Source organism: Myxocyprinus asiaticus, chromosome 32, assembly GCF_019703515.2.
Source record: "Myxocyprinus asiaticus isolate MX2 ecotype Aquarium Trade chromosome 32, UBuf_Myxa_2, whole genome shotgun sequence".
NCBI classification, from domain to species: domain Eukaryota; kingdom Metazoa; phylum Chordata; class Actinopteri; order Cypriniformes; family Catostomidae; genus Myxocyprinus; species Myxocyprinus asiaticus.
Window position 1 is genome coordinate 15,818,352 of NC_059375.1, and position 20,273 is coordinate 15,838,624.

The 20,273-nt window shown below is 36.9% G+C and overlaps 1 protein-coding gene across 2 annotated transcripts in view; it reads right to left on the minus strand.

The window, feature by feature from the left end:
- LOC127423174 (zinc transporter ZIP11-like) overlaps positions 1 to 20,273 on the minus strand; it is a 207,469-nt gene that overhangs the window by 170,876 nt on the left and 16,320 nt on the right. For both annotated transcript variants that reach the window (XM_051667299.1, XM_051667298.1), the window contains exon 4: positions 6,486 to 6,644. In XM_051667299.1, the coding sequence (XP_051523259.1) occupies positions 6,486 to 6,644 (159 nt within the window). The remainder of the gene's footprint in view (positions 1 to 6,485; positions 6,645 to 20,273) is intronic.

Consider the following 20,273-nt stretch of genomic DNA (forward strand, 5'->3'; position numbering starts at 1 on the left):
CCGAACTCTGTGTGTGCAGAGATTATTAGACATTATTAGGCACTAAGTAAGGGATTGACAACCATATTTCTATACTGTGTGCATGTGTGGCCAAAAAACTACAGAAATAACAGTTTTAGGCATGTACTTTAAAACCAACAAATATTATTTAGCATGTAATATTAATCTGCTTTCATGAAAGCAATCATTTGGGTTTAAACAAAGTCAAAAAGACTGAGTGTAATATCTCATTTAATGAGGGCTGGAAAGGCTGCTATGCCCATACGCCGACAGATTCCGTATACCTGGGAGCGCCCGAGCTCAAAACTGTTCCAACGGATTGCGAGGACCAACTTTAACGACCAGTGAAACTCTAGAAAATCCACCTCTGTCTAGCGCATAAACTTTTAAACAGATTTTGAGAGTTTCTGCACATTTTGAGCATTTCCGTTAAAGTTTTCTTAAGCGCAAAATCCACCAAATGACCTTATCGCGGCTTGAAAGAGATTACCCAGGTTACTGCCACTGCACAATCCAAGTAAAATAGTTTATGGGCTTACCAAAACTCAATAGCCTCTCCAGACATAACAAATGAGGGCACAAACTTTTTCTTTTGCATACATTTTTCAACCCCAGTAAACAAGTACCCAAGAGATTGTAAACTGAGAGGATTGCATCTGTTTGTTCGAAAAACTGTTGATTTTCACATTGTTGTTTGAAGCAGATATTGCCTGTTGAATACCATAGCAGAGCCTCACTTTAAAGGTAAAAAAAAGTACCAAAACGCATTTTCCAAATCTTCTAAAAGCATAAGCTAAGTTTTGGTGAGAAACAACCCAAAACTGAATTAATTTTTCAGAGACAATCTTGACGTCAGTGGCATCTTCATTAGTGCATGAGAGAAGCTCATTCACAGTGGCTTGCGTATTGACAAAAGAACTTGTAGTGTTGTTTTTAACAGGTTCTCGCCAGAACGCGTGTGCCACATTTTTTGTTTGGTTATTTGTTTTAAGCATATATCTAACAAAAAAAAATGTTTTGCCAATGGGGTCAAAAAAATACATTTAATATTATGTTATCTAATATTATCAGAGTTTTGCTTTGCAATATATTTTACTGGAAAACATGGCAAAAATACTAAAGAAAATGAAGAAGCCATTTTTACCCATACCCCCCTCGAAGTGCAAACTACTAACATTGTCCACCATAAATGGGCAACTAATCAAAGTAACAAAGCCACAAGATTTGTATATGTGTAACAAAGTCCACCTAAGTTTAGTTTTCCAGATATTTAATCCTGCAACAGATTGCTCAGGAGTTACGGCAGCGTCTGACAGATATTCAGTCACTCCAACCTGGAGATGCTGAGCGGCACAACAATAGAAGATCTGGGAAACAGTGTGGTCTGTTGTGGAAGGATGAACAGCGTATGATATGCGTTTTTGGACTGGAGCCACAGTAATTACTTCACCAGGGGTTGCCAGGTTGGCATCTCACGGCTCTTTCTGTCTAACTGTTTGCCAACAGTGCCAGTAAAGTGACTACACCAGCTGTCCAAACATGAGGAGGGGGCTCATCCAGAGACCATGCACAATGTATTTCAAACTGATTACAATGTCACTACATTCAAGCAGCATTAGCTATGCGGTATAAGCACAGCGTAAGGTGAGAGTCAGGGCCGCCAGAAGAGCTTGCCACTATTAGTTATTCACACATGTATAATGAAAAAAAGATGAGAAAGCGTAGCTAGTCCTCATCCTTGTCTCTCACACAGCAGGGGCTAATGGGTTCACAGATACATTAATAATGGAATAATAGATGCCAGTTTGATCGCAACAGGCTGTTAACCTGAAAGCAGAGCAATTCGCCACTCAGTTATGATTCAGAGTATGAGCTACAACCGATGACAACTACGCATGAATAAAAAACGAAGTGTATGTTACGTAGGGATGTCATAAAATATCGATATATCGATTATTGATCAGCCTGTTATTTTAGCAATATATTTTTGAGGCATCAATATATTAAAATTAGCCGACATTTAAATTAGAAGCCTAACTTGCATGCTTTCCAATTCACTCAGTTGGCCTTCTGTTTAATAGTGTTGCGTAATTGCGCTCGGAGATCACAAGACAGTGATTTAACATTTACTGAAGCCGGGCCGAGGGTAGGAAAAGCTCTGGTATCAGACACAAAGAGGACGACCTGATGTGGCACAGTAAAAGGTAGTCCAAAATTTTTCGAAGGATTTAGTACTTCTTTAAGAATTAACAAAGTTACATTGATGAGTTTGCAGGTTAGTGTATGAAACAGGTGTAACTGTGCAAACGATTAGAAATGGTGATGATTATTATGCAATTTCTCTGTATGTAGCTTTAAATAGGTCATTCATTCAAGCTGTCAAACCACAAAACAACATACTTGTAACTGAAAATATATTGTGTAGGCTTTATTTGAAAGACAAATATACACAATATATCATACACTGATGGCTAGAGTAAATAATCTATGTCCTTTGATAATGATTTGGGTCCAATTTAATGAGTTTAGATCCGTGGTACTGCAGATTTTTGACGCTGAGCATTGGTGGTGTATGCATACCTTCGTAGAAAATAATTATGAATTTTAGAATGCAATCCTGATATATATCGATAATTATCAGGAAAATCTTTAGATTACTGATAAGAGGAAAAGCCTAATGTTTCGGCAATAACTTTTTTATTTTTACCAGTTTCAACTCAAGCGTCATCATTTTATAAAAGCTGAAAGACATCTTGAAGTACCATGTAAATATAATAGTATATGAATATGGTAATCATATATCAATTTACCATGGAACTAACATGGTATTCTTTGAAGCACCATGCAAATACAGAATGGAACATACTATATATGGTAATTGTATATCAAAGTACCATGGTATTACCATCTGGTACAATCAGAAATCACATTGTTATTGCCCAGATGTGCTCGCTCGCTCGCTCTCTCTCTCTCTCTCTCTCACACACACACACACACACAAGAAATTTGGCCTCTGATGATATATCCTGTCATTCTGTGTCTAGTTGCTGTATTTCTGTATTGTATAGATGAATATATAGATACTGTATGAACGCAGATTTTTATACAGGAATGTCCAAATTAAATTATGTTTAAATGGGTATGGGTTTGTAGAGGTAGTAGTATAAATATGAAAAATAAAATGTAAAAATAGTGACTTTAAATGTTGAACACATGGGTTTGTATAAAGTTGCATGTAGTAGTTTACATGTTTTTTTGCACATACCGGTACGTATTGCACCATACTATATAAACTTGTATACTGTATTGCACTAAACTTTAATATACTGTACCAAGGCTTTGATAAACATCATGTGAATAAGTCTTTTAGATGCTTTGTCTATGGCAGTATGCTCCATGCATCTGCAGTTGAAAAAAAAAATGAAGTAGCTTAAATGTAGCAAGCTACTTTTGGGGTGTAGCTTGTAGTTTAACTTGCTACCTTCTCTGAAGTGTAGCTTTTAGCTTAGCTTAACAAATTTCTCTGCGGAGTAGTTTGTAGGTTAGCTTGCTACATTTTTGGAGTAGCTTGCCCAACACTGTATGTGCATCAGTGTAATGACTCCTGGCGGACACATCGCAAAGGTTCAACCCTGCTCCGACCAGAGTATATGCTGGTTCATGCTTTATTAATTGTAAATGTGTTAATTAGAGGTTGACCGATATATCGGTTTTGCCAATTAATCGGCACCGATAACAGATTTCTGGAACTATCGGTTATCTGCAAAAATCCACACCGATAAATTTTCCCCCATTGTGTCCGGTGCTGGAGCGGCTGGGAAGGGTCCGCTGTCATTATACAGTATGGGAGCTTCATGCTGAATGTATTAAATTACTTTCTGACAAATCATTACTTGATTAAAATAGCATAATAACATATAGAGAAGCAAAACATACAGATACATCTTAAAATGTACTCTTTATTTGATAAGATGTGTTTACTCTTTATATCAACACACAGTATATATTAAAAATGACAAACAGAATGAAGGTTTATTGTATTAATATATTATTTAATAAGAATAACAAGTAAGGCCCAAGTATTGCAAAAGTTCATATGTGACGTTGTTTCTGCAACAGCCCCAGAGCTCCGACACTCGGTGTATACGTCAGCATCCGAATTCACTCACTCAATTCGTTCACTCACTGCTGAGATATAGTGCACTCACTGCCATTCACTATAAAGGAAATAGTGAATGAGTGAGCGAGTGAACGATTTTGGATACAACAACACTCTTCACCATACGATAATCTTGCGTCTGCACATCTCTCACACGCGTGCCTGCTGCCCCTCGCTGTGCATGCGCAGAAATGCTGTCTGTTCACGCTCCAGTTGTCAATTACGCGAACAGCAGAGCAAAAGGCATTTACACTAAACTTGGATGTTTACATGGATTTATACAGTTAATCCGCCCGAAGTAGCTGCAATAGTTCCAGAAAATGTGTAAATACTGCTCTTGACATGCGGGACAAAGCGCACTGATATATTGCTTCACTGATTTAAAAATGTACACTTAAAAACGGATGTCATAAGAGCCCAGTTACATTATCACCCTGAAAATGACCATCACATTACACAGAAAAGCCAGCTTTAGCATTAGAGCCAAAACTTACCCTGACGTACTGCCTAAGTTGAAGCTGTGATTTTAATCTTGAAATATCCACTTGTCTTGGTGTTAAATGAAGGCATTGCATGACGAAACTAATCTTTTTTCACTGTGCAGAGCGAAGAAAGTGTTTCACTTTGAAGAGTCACTTTTGAAGATGCTGCAGTGATGGACTCGGCTTGAGTGACAGTCTGTGTCAGCGTGTGCAGCTGTGTGAACTTCCGCTCTCGTAAAAGTCCCATTCAATAATCTCTCAATAAATTACACATTAACTAAAATTAAACCCAGTAATGTAATGACAGGAACACCGGCCATTGTAAAGAAGTAAAAGTAAAAAAAGTCATTAGAAGATTACTTGAGTAAGAGTAAAAAGTACAAAGTACATACTTTTAAACCTACTCTAAAAGTCCATTTTTTTCAAAATGTTACTCAAGTAAATGTAGTGCATTACTACCCACCTATGAAAGCTAGTGACGTGAGAAACGTATAAACATCAAAAACACATCTGATTTCAATTCTATTTTTTTATCCTCACTGTAATACGATGACTTCAGATCAAATCACATTCTTGCGCTAAAAAAGGCTAGACACAGCACAACAAATACAGTTCAACAGAAAGCAGGTGTCTCGATATGCTTTTAAAGTTATTTTTAATTAGACATATTATCTAAAAAACAGCTCTCCTGCACGGGATGCAGAATAAACAAAAACGTTCGTCTAGCCTGCGTTTACATAGAAAAACAAATGGATGTTTGCAAGAGCGTTCAGTGTGAACAGCCCCTTACAGTAGGTGGAGGTCTTTGGCTGTTACGTCTTGCTCTCTTAGAAGCGTTTCTCAGATAAAGCAATGAGTTGTTTAAATGCTTTGTCAGGAAAGATGTTCAACTTGGAAATGTGTGTCTCGAGATCCTCGTGTTGGGTTCCAGTCTGTGTTTCGTCTGTTTGAACAGCCCTTGGCCTGGGCTCACAGTCTTCACCACCGAGTTCAGCCGAATACCACTGCTCTCTGTGAATATTGCTACTCTACATACAACTGTACTGAATAAAAAACAATGTGGTATTTCACTGTTATTATGAAGCTTGAGTCTGGAGTAGTAGGAATCAGTGCAAGTGTAACACCATGTGAACTGTCTATTGAAGCGTTTTGCCCCCTCATTTTACTTTTGACTTAACATTTGAGAATATGGACCATCTAAAACTTTTTATGTATTTTATGCATATTAGTTGAAAATGAAATGCTCTTTTTTAACAGCCAGGATAGGAATGTTCTATGAAATAATATAACGGTGCTGAATGGTCTATGTATTTATTGCACCCTCTTGTGGACTAAGGAAACAATGTCAATTAAAAAAACAGCTGACTTTAAAATTCGAATATTAGTTCATATATATTAATATTTATATATTTATTTCATTTAAATAAGTACAATGCATTTTCCTGGTTCAGTCAGTACTGTTTATTTTTGTAATAAAGTTCAGCACTATTTTATTTTGAGTGTTATTTTTTCATTCAGTATCAGTTTTAAAAACTATCGGTTGATTAATCGGTTATCGGCAGGTACTGCCCAACTTAGATATCGGTATCAGTAAAATCCACTATAGGTCAGCCTCTAGTGTTAATCGCATTAAACTTTAAGCACCTTAAACTTTTAAATTAATTGCATGCGTTAACTTTGATAGCTCTAATTTTAACGTGTAGAAGTTCCACACAACACCTATAAAATGTTTTGCAGGTTCTCAGTAAGTTTCAGTGCTATGTCGGCTGATCATTCTCATCAATGCAAACATTTTTTGACAACATTTGATTATACTGGAGAGGTGGACGCCAAATACTACTCACCAAAACAGGCATCATCAGGTCAGCAAAATACACAAACAGAGCGCCAAGTGCAAAACCCACTGCAATGGGGAAAAATGCAAAGTCCCCATAATTCCCAGATTCCTCTGCCATCTCAATAGCAGGGGCCAGCAAAGACCAATAAGAGGCTGCCAGCATGACCTAAGGACAAGAACAAGAGAATAGTGAGACATTGTTGACACTGTTAACTGCTGTCAGAAAATAATACGGATTTCTCACGGCTTTCTCACAGGCTCTACTTGTGTAAATACATTTTTTTTCCAATTTTGTTCCCTTTCAACATTATTTACAATCTAACTCTAAACTTTTTAGCTGCTTGCTTGTTTTATGCACCTGTTTGTAATGGGTGTACTTGAAATAACTAAATAACCACATACTTTTGGCCACATAATGTACAGTAGCTGTATAATGATGCCAAAAACGGACACATCCTCACAATAATGAAGAGGAAAATCAGTCTCTTAGTTCATAACAGGGATGAGTTTAGCAATCAGACAGAAGAAACTGTAGTTTTATGAACCATTTTGTAAACAGAGAAGAAAAAACTCTTCTTCAGAGAGAGGGGCTGAATACTGGATGAAATGAAAAGGCATGACAAATAAAAAAATAAAAAAATAAAAGTACCTGCTTTCAAGAAAATCAACAGCTCAAAGAATACTAGACAAATTGATGTTAGTCCAGGAAAACTGCTTTTTTCTACTTCTCTTAGAACATGTTAGACATCTCATGACATATAATGAGATCAAGGCTGGATATGCATCCTATCTTAAGAGAGAGTGCTCCAACAACTAAACACTATCACAGACAGAAAGCTGTGGGAATGCTGAAAGCTACTGATCTAGGTCACACAACACAGTGTAGAAAATGTGATGCAATTTACATCAGAGGGATCCTTTTTGTTTGACAAGTTACATCAGAGAAATGGCTTTCCATACAGTTTTGTATCAGTAGCAGTTTGTATGTAAAGGGCTGAGTAATTAATAAGACGTGGGCACAACGTCTTCAAGCAGAAAAGAGCAGGCATGCTACTGTCCAAAACCATGATCAAAAAGTTGTTCATTTGTCAAGTACTGTAAAAAATGTTCGTAATTTTAACGGTAATGTTTTTTTTTTTAAAATGCTCCAGTAAAAAAAAAAAAAAAATAAGTTAATCAGTTAATGAATATATACAGTAAAAATTATAAAATACTCTATTTAAAAAATATTGTAAAAAAAAAGTATGTTTTTTATTTTAGATGTAAAAAGTATAATTAACTGTGTATCAATAACAAATATATCAAGTTAATATCATTTAATAATATAAATTGTAGTGAACCGTAAAATGTACAGGCATCAAAATTACATCCCGTAAAGCCTGAAACATGGTCACTGTATTTCTTATGGCAAATTTCTGGAAACCGCAGCTGCTGGTATTTTAACATAAATGAAATTTTTTTTTTTTTTACAGTGTAGGCACCCAGGTAATGATTTCAAAAACCCAAAAGGGAGATATCAACACTGTTTCTTACTTAGTTGAAACACGCTCAGAGCGTATGTCAAACTTTTAAAAGTGCTTTACCAAGGCACAACTTTTTCATTATCAAAGTACATTAATATTCAATAATCTATCAAGAGTGTCCACCCAAAAGTCCATACCACAATATAGTGATAATACAAATAAATTATTTAAAATATATAAATACATGGATATAGAGATGGCTGAGGGGAAATTCCCTAATTTACACAATCAAGTTTCGACACACCAATTCATGTTTCTCATAATCTTGAAAACCTTTTGATCTATAGGCGTATGCTTAAATGCATTAAAATAATCAAATATAAATTGTGCCTGCATATGAATTTCTTTAAATTTATTTTTTTGCATTTGTTGTAAATGGATGAGTTGTAGAGGATAGTGGTGCTTTGTTTTGTAGTATTTCGAAGTTTTGGTGACCACTATTATTGTAAAATGACCAAAACACTGTCCCCTGCTTAAATTTCATTTCCCATTAAAGAGCAAATGAGGTCATTAAACACTCAAGAAGATTCATCATTGTTTGGATAGCTGCATAGTCTGTTTCTGTTTAAACTTTATCATAAGTACAACATCTGCAGAGCTCTGTGCATTTAGAACATACTTTCTTTTCTAGTGGTACATTCATATTTTGTTACAGTTCAGAAAACCTCCTTGTAGTTGGACTTAAAAAAAAAACTGCAGAAACTCATTAGCATATGCTAGTCAGACTTTAACTAGATTAATTTGTCTTTAACAGGCTAAACTAGCAGCATTTCTACAATTTATTTAGCTCTAAAATATTTAAAGCTGAAGTGTGTAACTTTTTCTGTGTAAAATTCTTTCTCTTATTCTCACTTAATATGCAGACAACTGTAAGACATTTGTAGTGTTTTTTTTTTTTTTGTGTTTTTTTTGAAAACAGTAAACTGTGTCTCAGCCAATGGCGTTGGGGGCAGGACTATCTGTTGATCGATCAATAGTAGATGGGGGATGTATTCAGGAAGCTGTTTGAAAACAAAAGTTTATTTTTGCAATTCCGTTCGGTGACACAGAAATGACACACTTCAGCTTTAACAAATTACATGTTTTGCTCTTGGAGATATCCTGTACTTGTCTCACTACTGTACTTGTAAAAGGTTCACATACATTTCTTCTAAATTTCTAATGTGGAACTACTACTTTTTGAAGCATTTAAGTGTCGGTATGGCAAAAGTTGAAGCTTGCAGACATTAAAAGCTTGAAAGGGTCCTTCAAAAATAGTGATAGTATTAGTAATAGTAGTCAATTCTGTCAGGACAGGACAAAGAAAATACAAAAAATAAAGCTTACGCTACTCAAAGTACCTTCGTAAAAGGCACCCAGTTGAACAAGCTAACAAAATGTTATCAGTAATCTCTAGCACCACTTACAGCTTAATTTCCTTAGCTACCAAGGCAACAGTTTATGATTTATTAGGGGGCCAAGCAGCGAAGCTGCTGGAACCTTTTGTTATTGTACTGATTTTCTTCTTTTATTTCTGCCCTAAAAGTGTCTGGGCATCAGAGACAATAAGTCATGGAGACACCAAACTTGGCATGATGATCCCAAACACCAGCCCCCCCCACCCCCACCCCCACCCCCAACTACTCAGGCGCACAAACGCACACCCATCTGACCCTAGGTGGCCCTATAATAAGAAACTTTTTATGTTTTAGCTCATTTCTCTGCAGAAGTAAGGGCTAGAATCGAAATTCTTTTTTCCTCTGATTCCTTGAGCCCTACAAAATGTATATCTCCAATTTCATTTCCGTCATTTTGAATTTTTTTGAAAAACCTTCTTTTTCGAACTCCTCCTAGACCATTAGTCCGATCGGCATGCAATTGGATACATCATCTACAGACTCTCCTGACAAAAAGTTATAAAAAGAATCTCGATATGTCAAATCGTTCCGAAAATATTAACAATACAATTCCTTCGGTTTAATGCGATTTGAATAATTGATCAATATCTACTCATCGCAAACTCCAAATGTAACCAAAGTCGGTGCACATTTAGACGTTAGGACTTTTAGAAGATGTCAGCAAAGTTTCGTACAATTCCGCCCCTAGGGGGCGCTACAACTAAAAACTGTCATAACTTTGCAGCTGTTTGAGCAACAAAGTTCAAATTAAATATATATCTTCTTTATTTCAAATGCTAACATATTCTTAAAAAATAGATTCAACAAATTAACAAAAATGGCCACCACTGGCCAATCAAATTTCAGCACCTTATAACTCGTATTGGGAATGGCCGAGGGTTATGGAAATTACTATACACAAGCAGGGTGTCAACTCGAAGCAGCATATAGTGACAATTAGCCACACAGTGGTGGTATAATTAGCTAATTTGCGTTTTTGCTCATAACTCTGGAACCGTATTGGCTACAATACAAATTTGTAGTTTCTCTGAAGCCCCACAATGATATGGTCACTTTATTTTCCATTTCCGCAAAAAAAGAATTTTTACAATTTTGATTTATTCGAAAAACTTACTTTTTCTTACTCGTCCTAGGCTGTTTGCCAGATTATCACGAAACTTGGTATATATCATCTACAGACCCTACTGACAAAAAGTTATCAAAAGAATTTTGATGCGTCGAATCGTTCCAAAGATATAAGCAAATATGTTTTGGTCGCGGCCTATAATGACTAATTAGCCTGTATCTTGTGTGCAATTTTCAAACTTAACAAAATTTGTACACATGGACAAGAGAACACTCTGAGGTTACATAACGAGTTTCATTCATTTTTGATGCTAGGGGGCGCTATAACTTAAGACAATCCTATTTTTGCAACTGTGCTCAATGCAGGTGAAATGTCACACCAAAATAGCTGTCCACAGCATCCACAGGATCTTTTCTGTCAAATTTGTTTGTTTTGGTCATCTCACCATATGTGCTTGGCCCCCGACAACAGTCGCTTGCAGATATATTTATTATTGTTATTATATACAGTACTGTGCAAAAGTTTTAGGCACTTGTGAAAAATGTTGCAGAGTGAGGATTTTTTTCAAAAATAGTGCCATAATAAGTTTTTCAATAATTTTTCAGGTAAACATAAAAAAGCTAAATCAATATTTGGTGTGACCAACTTTGCCTTTAAAACAGCACCAATTCTCTTAGGTACAGCTGGACACAGTTTTTCTTGGTTGTTGGCAGATAGGATGTTTCAAGTTTCTTGGAGAATTTGCCATATTTCTTCTATCTATTTAGGCTGTCTCAATTGCTTCGGTCTCATCATTTAATCCCAGACTGACTCAGTATTCAGTGGGAGTCTCTGTGGGGGCCATGACATCTGCTGCAGGGCTCCCTGTTCTTCTATTCTAATCTTTTCTATTTGCAAAATAAATGTTTGGGATTCTAAAATGTATATTATCTATTGACACTAAAGCTGAAGATATAAATAACCATCTTAAGACAAATGCTTTTGTTAAACATCTTATGTGTCTTAAGACTTTTGCACTGTACTGTATGTGTAATATATATATATATATATATATATATATATATATATATATATATACACTATATTGCCAAAAGTATTCGCTCACCTGCCTTTAGACGCATATGAACTTAAGTGACATCCCATTCTTAATCCATAGGGTTTAATATGACGTCGGCCCACCCTTTGCAGCTATAACAGCTTCAACTCTTCTGGGAAGGCTTTCCACAAGGTTTAGGAGTGTGTTTATGGGAATTTTTGACCATTCTTCCAGAAGCGCATTTGTGAGGTCAGACACTGATGTTGGACGAGAAGGCCTGGCTCACAGTCTTCGTTCAAATTCATCCCAAAGGTGCTCTATCGGGTTGAGGTCAGGACTCTGTGCAGGCCAGTCAAGTTCTTCCACACCAAACTCGCTCATCCATGTCTTTATGGACCTTGCTTTGTGCACTGGTGCGCAGTCATGTTGGAACAGGAAGGGGCCATCCCCAAACTGTTCCCACAAAGTTGGGAGCATGGAATTGTCCAAAATCTCTTGGTATGCTGAAGCATTCAGAGTTCCTTTCACTGGAACTAAGGGGCCAAGCCCAGCTCCTGAAAAACAACCCCACACCATAATCCCCCTCCACCAAACTTCACAGTTGGCACAATGCAGTCAGACAAGTACCGTTCTCTTGGCAACCGCCAAACCCAGACTCATCCATCAGATTGCCAGATGGAGAAGCGTGATTCGTCACTCCAGAGAACGCGTCTCCACTGCTCTAGAGTCCAGTGGCGGCGTGCTTTACACCACTGCATCCGACGCTTTGCATTGCACTTGGTGATGTATGGCTTGGATGCAGCTGCTCGGCCATGGAAACCCATTCCATGAAGCTCTCTACGCACTGTTCTTGAGCTAATCTGAAGGCCACATGAACTTTGGAGGTCTGTAGTGATTGACTCTGCAGAAAGTTGGCAACCTCTGCGCACTATGCGCCTCAGCATCCGCTGACCCCGCTCTGTCATTTTATGTGGCCTACCACTTCGTGGCTGAGTTGCTGTCATTCCCAATCGCTTCCACTTTGTTATAATACCACTGACAGTTGACAGTGGAATATTTAGTTGCAAGGAAATTTCACGACTGGACTTGTTGCATAGGTGGCATCCTATCACAGTACCACGCTGGAATTCACTGAGCTCCTGAGAGCGGCCCATTCTTTCACAAATGTTTGTAGAAGCAGTCTGCATGCCTAGGTGCTTCATTTTATACACCTGTGGCCATGGAAGTGATTGGAACACCTGAATTCAATTATTTGGATGGGTGAGCGAATACTTTTGGCAATATAGTGTATATACATACATACATACATACATACATATATATATATATATCTGACAATGTTTCCCAACTCTGAGGATTGGTTTTTCCAGCAGGACAATGCTCCATTCCACACAGCCAGGTCAATCAAGGTGTGGATGGAGGAGCATCAGATCAAGACCCTGTCATGGCCAGCCCAATCTCCAGACCTGAACCCAACAACAATGTGATAGACTGGCAGAGAGCATGCCAAGATGCATGAAAGCTGTGATTGAAAATCACAGATATTCCACCAAATACTGATTTCTGGACTCTTCCTAAGTTAAAACATTAGTATTGTGTTGTTTAAAAATGAATATGAACTTGTTTTCTTTGCATTATTCAAGGTCTGAAAACAGTGCATCTTTTTTGTTATTTTGACCAGTTGTCATTTTCTGCAAATAACTGCTCTAAATGACAATATTTTTATTTGAAATTTGGGAGAAATGTTGTCAGTACTTTATAGAATAAAACAAACACACACACACACATCATCATCATACTCATCATACGTCATACATAATCTGCATGACAAGTGTTTTCTGTATTTGATGATGTTGTAGGGCACTCCAAATTAATAAATTTGGTCAAGTTCTATAGAAATCCCCTGCTGAGTGTGTAGGGAGCAGTAAATTGGAATTCAGCTCAAGTTCCTTCTGCTGGAGTGCCCAGATATAGACAATCATAACTTCGAAGTTAATAACTAATTAATGCCACTGTGATTGCACAGGGACCTTAGAGGTCTATTGATTCGCTGATAACGCCAGACATAACTGGAATAAACAAAAGGTAATCTCAAGAGTGAAGCAATGATGTATAGCTGACCTTGAGAAATAAAGGTGAACTTTGTATATTCACAACACTGGGATTAAACAAAAAGAGAGAATATTAGATAAAAGTTGTCATCTAATTTTTAAAAAAGCAAACACTCAAGTCCACCATTGTGTAGTATAACTATATCAATACGTATAAAACTCCTTTGAGATACTTTTAGGTCAGTGTTGCACTGCTGTCCAATTATGATGCTACGAATAAAGCCTAATTATCTTACTGTAGCTGAAAGAATATATTAATCCTTCTACAAAATCCTTTTCCATATTGCAGAATGGATGGAAACTGAATTAATAAGCAAACCCTGAGGTAGAGATCACTTCAATTCTTATCTTAATGAACCATGTGTAAAATATGCTCATGGAGCAATTATATTTTGTTGCAGCCACATCTAAACACTCACATTCCCCTCTATTTCCTCTCAGAGTTAAGCATTCTTGCTTATTGACATGAATGACAGCTTCACTCAACACACACAGCCTGATCTTACTGTGAAATCAGAAAGAGAAGACCGACTTTTCTTTCGTCAAAATCGGTATACGTTGACCGAAATTTCGAAACACTGACCCCGGTGGCAAAAGCGGTAAGTGTTGTAGGGCATATGGGCACGCGTGAGCTCCATTTATGTCCAAGAGCAAGTTGTTTTCAGCTTTACAGGACGTTATACAATGAAGAGAAAAGCACATATTTAAAGATTCTATCCCCCAAACCAAACCTTACCTTAACCATTAGTGGAGTACAAAGGTAATGTTAGAGGGAAAAGTGAACCTCTGAATCATGCTCGACATTGATTATTCGAACGTGGTTACTGCCTGGCTTTGAACTCTAGTCTCCCACTCAACTGATGCAACGTGCTGCCAATTGTGCCAGGTGGAAAGGTAAACTCACTGAAACCACTGCAAACATGTCTGATAAGAATGCTGCACGTCAGCGTGTCGGCATACAGTCGCTGATTCTAGGGTACCAAAACTATTGGAAACATCATGCCGACTTCACGTGTGATCATGTTGGCTGTGTCAGAAGAACTGACAGAATTTCTAGCATGTTATCTTTCTGTCTAGCACTATCTTTTGGGTTGTAAGCAGAGATCTTTAACTGTGCAACAATCTCCATGAGACCAGTCGTATTTATAAAAGCCCTGTGTTTTGTGTCTTCGAGTGAAGTGGTAATTTTCTCAGTTTAATATTTTACCCAGTTTCCATCATAAAGCGAGTCTTTCCATCTCTGCACAAAACATTATCAAAGCAGTACACCACTTAGGACTGACTTTATATGATTAGAAATAAGAAATTAAAAGAGAATGAAGGCAATCGTTTGATAATGCAGTTTGGTACATAGAAAATAAAGCAAACATTTAAAGGGGTCACATAATAATTTTTTTATTATTATTTTTCCCTGAGGTCCACTTGATGTTGATGTTTGTCGATACTTTAGTTAAAAACATTAATAAAACATACATAGTTTTTTCTGACAATTTTCTACCCTCTACAAAGGTCCGTTTTTGTTGCCATGCCTTCAAGACTCAATTTAAAAAGGCCTCTTTACATGTGAAATGAGATACAGCACTGTGTTATACTTATGCCGTGTTCCATTTGTCTTGGAAGTCAGAGCTCGGGATTCGGATCGACATCATATATAAAAACAAGAAATCCAAGATGGATGCGTTCCTTTTACACACAACACGACAAGTCGGAAAAAAAGATGGACACCTCCAGGAAAGTAATTGTTGCACTAGCTCTTTTGGAGTACACAGAGCAACAAAATAAGTATGCCCTTCACCTAAGAGACCTCGAGGAAGATGACAGAAAGCAGAAAAGGTATGTTAATGTTTCCGCACATTTGATTGTATCAAAACACGTTAACCACGTTTTAATCGAACCGGTGGTGTAAACAAAGGGCAATGCCCTATGGAAGTACTAAAGTATATCTGCAATATAAATTTGCCAAACTGTGTTATGTGTAAACGGTTTTACGGTTTGTAACGTTAGGCAGCGTTGTTGTAGCAACACTGACCATTGTTCTTGTAGCAGCAGCGACCTAGCCAATTTTAGCTGTACCAGTTTATAAACAACACATTACGCGGTAATTCACGCATAACAGGATCGTAGTAACATGCCTATAGGGAACGGTAATACAGTATTGTATATACTATATAATATATAAATATATAAATTGGACACAAAAAAGACAACAAAAAAAAAAACTTTAAACCCACAGCATACTACAGTCGATGCTCTTCGTAGCCATCTTGCTTTCTGAACTCGGGGTCCTCTGAGCTCGTCCGACTTTCCGAGTAGGAATTCCGACATCGGGGGCGTTCCATTTGTCAGTTCCGGTCTCGGAACTCGGAAAATAACGGAACACAGCATTACTCACGTGAGTCAAAAATATTTTTTTAGTGCCCCATCCTTTGATAACAGCTTCTTTACAAACACTGTAACAGAGGAAAAAAAAAAAAAAAAAACTGCACTGAAATGTGCCACACAAACTGAAATAATCAGAGACCTTGTTGAAAACAATCTTCTGCCCTTTGTTCCATATACTGGGATTTTACAGAAGGATATGAAGAGCATATGTAAATTCTAGAGACTGTTGTGCGTGAAAATCCCAGGAGATCAGCAGTTACAGAAATACTCAAACCAGCCCATCTGGCACCAACAATCATGCCACGGTCCAAATCACTGAGATACAAATTTTTCCCCATTCTGATGGTTGATGTGAACATTAACTGAAGCTCCTGATCCGTATCTGCATGATTTTATGCACTGCTGCCACACGATTGGCTGATTAGATAATCGCATGGATGACTGTTGGTGCCAGATGGGCTGGTTGAGTATTTCTGTAACTGCTGATGTCCTGGGATTTTCACACACAACAGTCTCTAGAATTTAATCCGAATGGTGCTAAAAACAAAAAACACCCAGCGAGGGACAGTTCTGTGGATGGAAAAGCCTTGTTGATGAGAGAGGCCAACAGAGAATGGCCAGACTGCTTTGAACTGACACAAGTCTACGGTAACTCTTATAGCTGCTCTGTACAACTGTGATGAGAAGAATATCATCTCAGAATGCTGTTCTGAGATGCGGGTTGGCACTGTTTTTGTGGCACGAGGGGGACCTACACAATATTAGGCAGGTGGTTTTAATGTTTATATATATATATATATATATATATATATATATATATATATATATATATATATATATATATATATATATATATATATTGCTGAATAGTTTGTATAATAATACTATAGTGGAATATAATCCTAATATAAAAAGTCATATCTTCCATTAGTAAATTATTATTATTAACTGGATAAACATGCACTTCCATTTAATATTTATTTTTGGAAATAATATTTAGATGTAATCAAAGACAATATTATTTTAGAAAAATGCCATTTTAATTTAAAATATTTTACAGTGTGTGAGCATCATATGTATTTAACATAATTTCATATTTTCAGTAAGTAGAATAATTAGCATATATTTCCATTTGGTGTCACCATTGCCCTGTTCAGGGCTGATTTTTAGTCCCACTACCCATCTGATGGATCATTTAGCACTTTTAAGAACAGTACTTTTAGCTAAATTTTCAAGGAAAGGAATTGTTTTGAATATGTCTTTAAAGTAATAATTTAAAAAAAAAACTTTAAATCTGAACTTTTCTTAATTCAGACTTAGTTTTAAAAAAATCATGAACCAAACTGAATCGTGAGATGAGTGAATCGTTACAAACCTAGCTGCTATTCCACTATAAAATTGCTAATTTAATAACAAATAGGCACAAATTCACACCATTTCCTCACTGCCTAGAGCAGCAAACAATCCAAGTAATCAGATTAGAGCAAGTGTATTAAAATAGAGAAGAAAACGATGAATTTCAGAATCTGAATCTGTGTTGCATCACCATGAAAACCTCTGCACTTTGAAAGGAGCAAACATCAGAAGCACTCTACTTGGATTTACAGCTGATGAACAAATAAAAACCTGAAGAGAAAAAAAACATCACTACATTGCATATTAGCATCTTTCATGCATTGCCTCAGTTCAAGAGTAGATGCTGTGTTGGCAGTGATGCTTTGAATCGATTGAAAGTACAAGCATTTGCCTACACGTCTCGTTTCAAATGTCAGCTGCCCTCACAGAGTCCACTGTGGTCTCAGCATTCATCCTACCCCAAAAAGAATTTTGTACTTTTAGACACTTAAAATGTGTGAAATTCATTGCATTTAAAATATCAAAACAAGTGGCATCTGCAATCAATGACACTAGACCTTTTCTCAGAACTAGCATTACTTTTCTGAGATATTTTTCCAATTAGATTTATCCAGCTGGTCCTAAGGTGATTTTTAGTGGATGTATGAAGTCAGTTCCCCTCAACTTCATGCAGGTGTCCTTGCAGAGTAACCACAGCTGTCCATAAAGTTTGACAGGCATTTGGTTTTTAACAATATACTGAATCTATTGTTTTATAATAATAATTTAAAAAAAAAAAGCAAAGCTCTTTTTATTCAATGTTTTGCTTGACAAGTGTGTTTGTGCTGTATTTCTTATTTTCTTTCAAATAAATGGTACTTGGTTTGCAATTTTGTTATCTAATGCAATGACATTCAGACATTTTTATGTGTGACTTAAGTGTCCAAAACTTTTTGGGGCCACTGTATATTATGCCTTGCCTCATCGTGAATTGCTTCATGTAACACGAAGCAACTTCATTCCAACTTGCCAAACTTTCAACAAGAAAATATTGATTATCTTTCAGATAATGTGCATCTCCATAGTACGTCTATGGAGGTCAAATGTAGATTTAGGGGCCATTGACACCAAACATGCATTTTTGCCAGACTATGTACACATGCACTAGATGGACATCTATGCCACTTGTGCTGCTTCTCACTTTTTTAGCATCTTGCACAGGAGCACCATGTTTTTAAGACAATGTGCCTATTTAAAAAAAAATAATTTCGAGACACTTGTGTTCTGTTATATTCAGCCCACTGCATCTAGCTTTTTTTAGTGCAAGTGTTCAGTCTAAATGGCTCCTTATTGATCACTCCCCCTCTCTCTTTCTCTGCGTTTATACTCTTTATGAATCACGCATGCAGAGGTTTCAATAAACGTCACTTATGTTAATGTTATGCTTATAAAACTACAGCAAAGAATAAAAGCTTAACAGCACACAATCTTTTAGCATAAGCAATTTCCCTCAAATAAATGAGCAACACTTGAATGAATCTGAAATGCAAATGAGCAAGAATACAAATGTAGGAGTAACAGTGAAATACAGATCCAGCACCACTCAGACTGCGTTTTATATACAGAAAACCTGAATCAACATTTACATACACACTCAAAAAAATGACTCCTTGCTTCAGCAAATATTGCTCATTAAAATAAACAGATTTTACTCAAAACGTAATGCTGTCAACTTTCCTTAATTATATGCTATATTTGCGACACAAGATATTGAGATTATGCTGTACTCATAATAATAAAGAAACGTTGCTAATTATTTTGAGTGAAGTGACAATAATCAGTATTTTAGTAAACCCAGCCTAATTTTTTAAGATTCCATGGGAAACCACGTGATGCAGAATGTGATTGAATTTTAAGCAAGCATATTTAGGGCTGGCTGCCATTTTGGATGAGGAGAGCTCGTGGTGGACAAAAAGTTTTTGCCAAAATTCATAGGTAAATTACTTTAAACATAGTGTGAAATCAGTAGAGTTTTTTTTTTTCTGTTGCTATCAATTTTCTGTGTACTCAAGTTTCTATTCGCTTAAAGAAGTTGTTAACTTGCATTACGTTTGCAAATCTACAGTATATTAAACGTTTGTCTGCATGAGGCTAATCAGATGTGTACATGTTCACAGTCTAACAAACACAAAGGAGCCCGCACATTTTTTCACCAGGCAGATACTCTTCATCTTCAACCACTGCTCAGGGCCTTCACTTACAACTCCTCAAACTCAGCAAACAACAGGTAATTCTAGTGAGTTAATCGCATTTCTACACCAATATAAAATGTTTAATGCAAACTTCAAATTGTACAACTTGAAACCAGCTAACATTTTGTAAGCGTTGGTTTATATTCAGCTTCATCAATTGCATCTACAGTTTTAGCGTTCAGTTAGTGTTTGAGGCGACATGAATAAATACATACATCAATATCATGTGAAGCACAAATTTCAGTCTCTGTAAAATCACTGTTGTGGTTGCCGCATGCCTTAAACGACATTGAGGTTGTCAATGACAATAATTAAGATCTGTTTCCCACTCACACTTACACTATATTGCCAAAAGTATTCGCTTATCTGCCTTTAGACGCATATGAACTTAAGTGACATCCCATTCTTAATCCATAGGGTTTAATATGACGTCGGCCCACCCTTTGCAGCTATAACAGCTTCAACTCTTCTGGGAAGGCTTTCCACAAGGTTTAGGAGTGTGTTTATGGGAATTTTTGACCATTCTTCCAGAAGCGCATTTGTGAGGTCAGACACTGATGTTGGACGAGAAGGCCTGGCTCGCAGTCTTCGCTCTAATTCATCCCAAAGGTGCTCTATCGGGTTGAGGTCAGGACTCTGTGCAGGCCAGTCAAGTTCTTCCACACCAAACTCACTCATCCATGTCTTTATGGA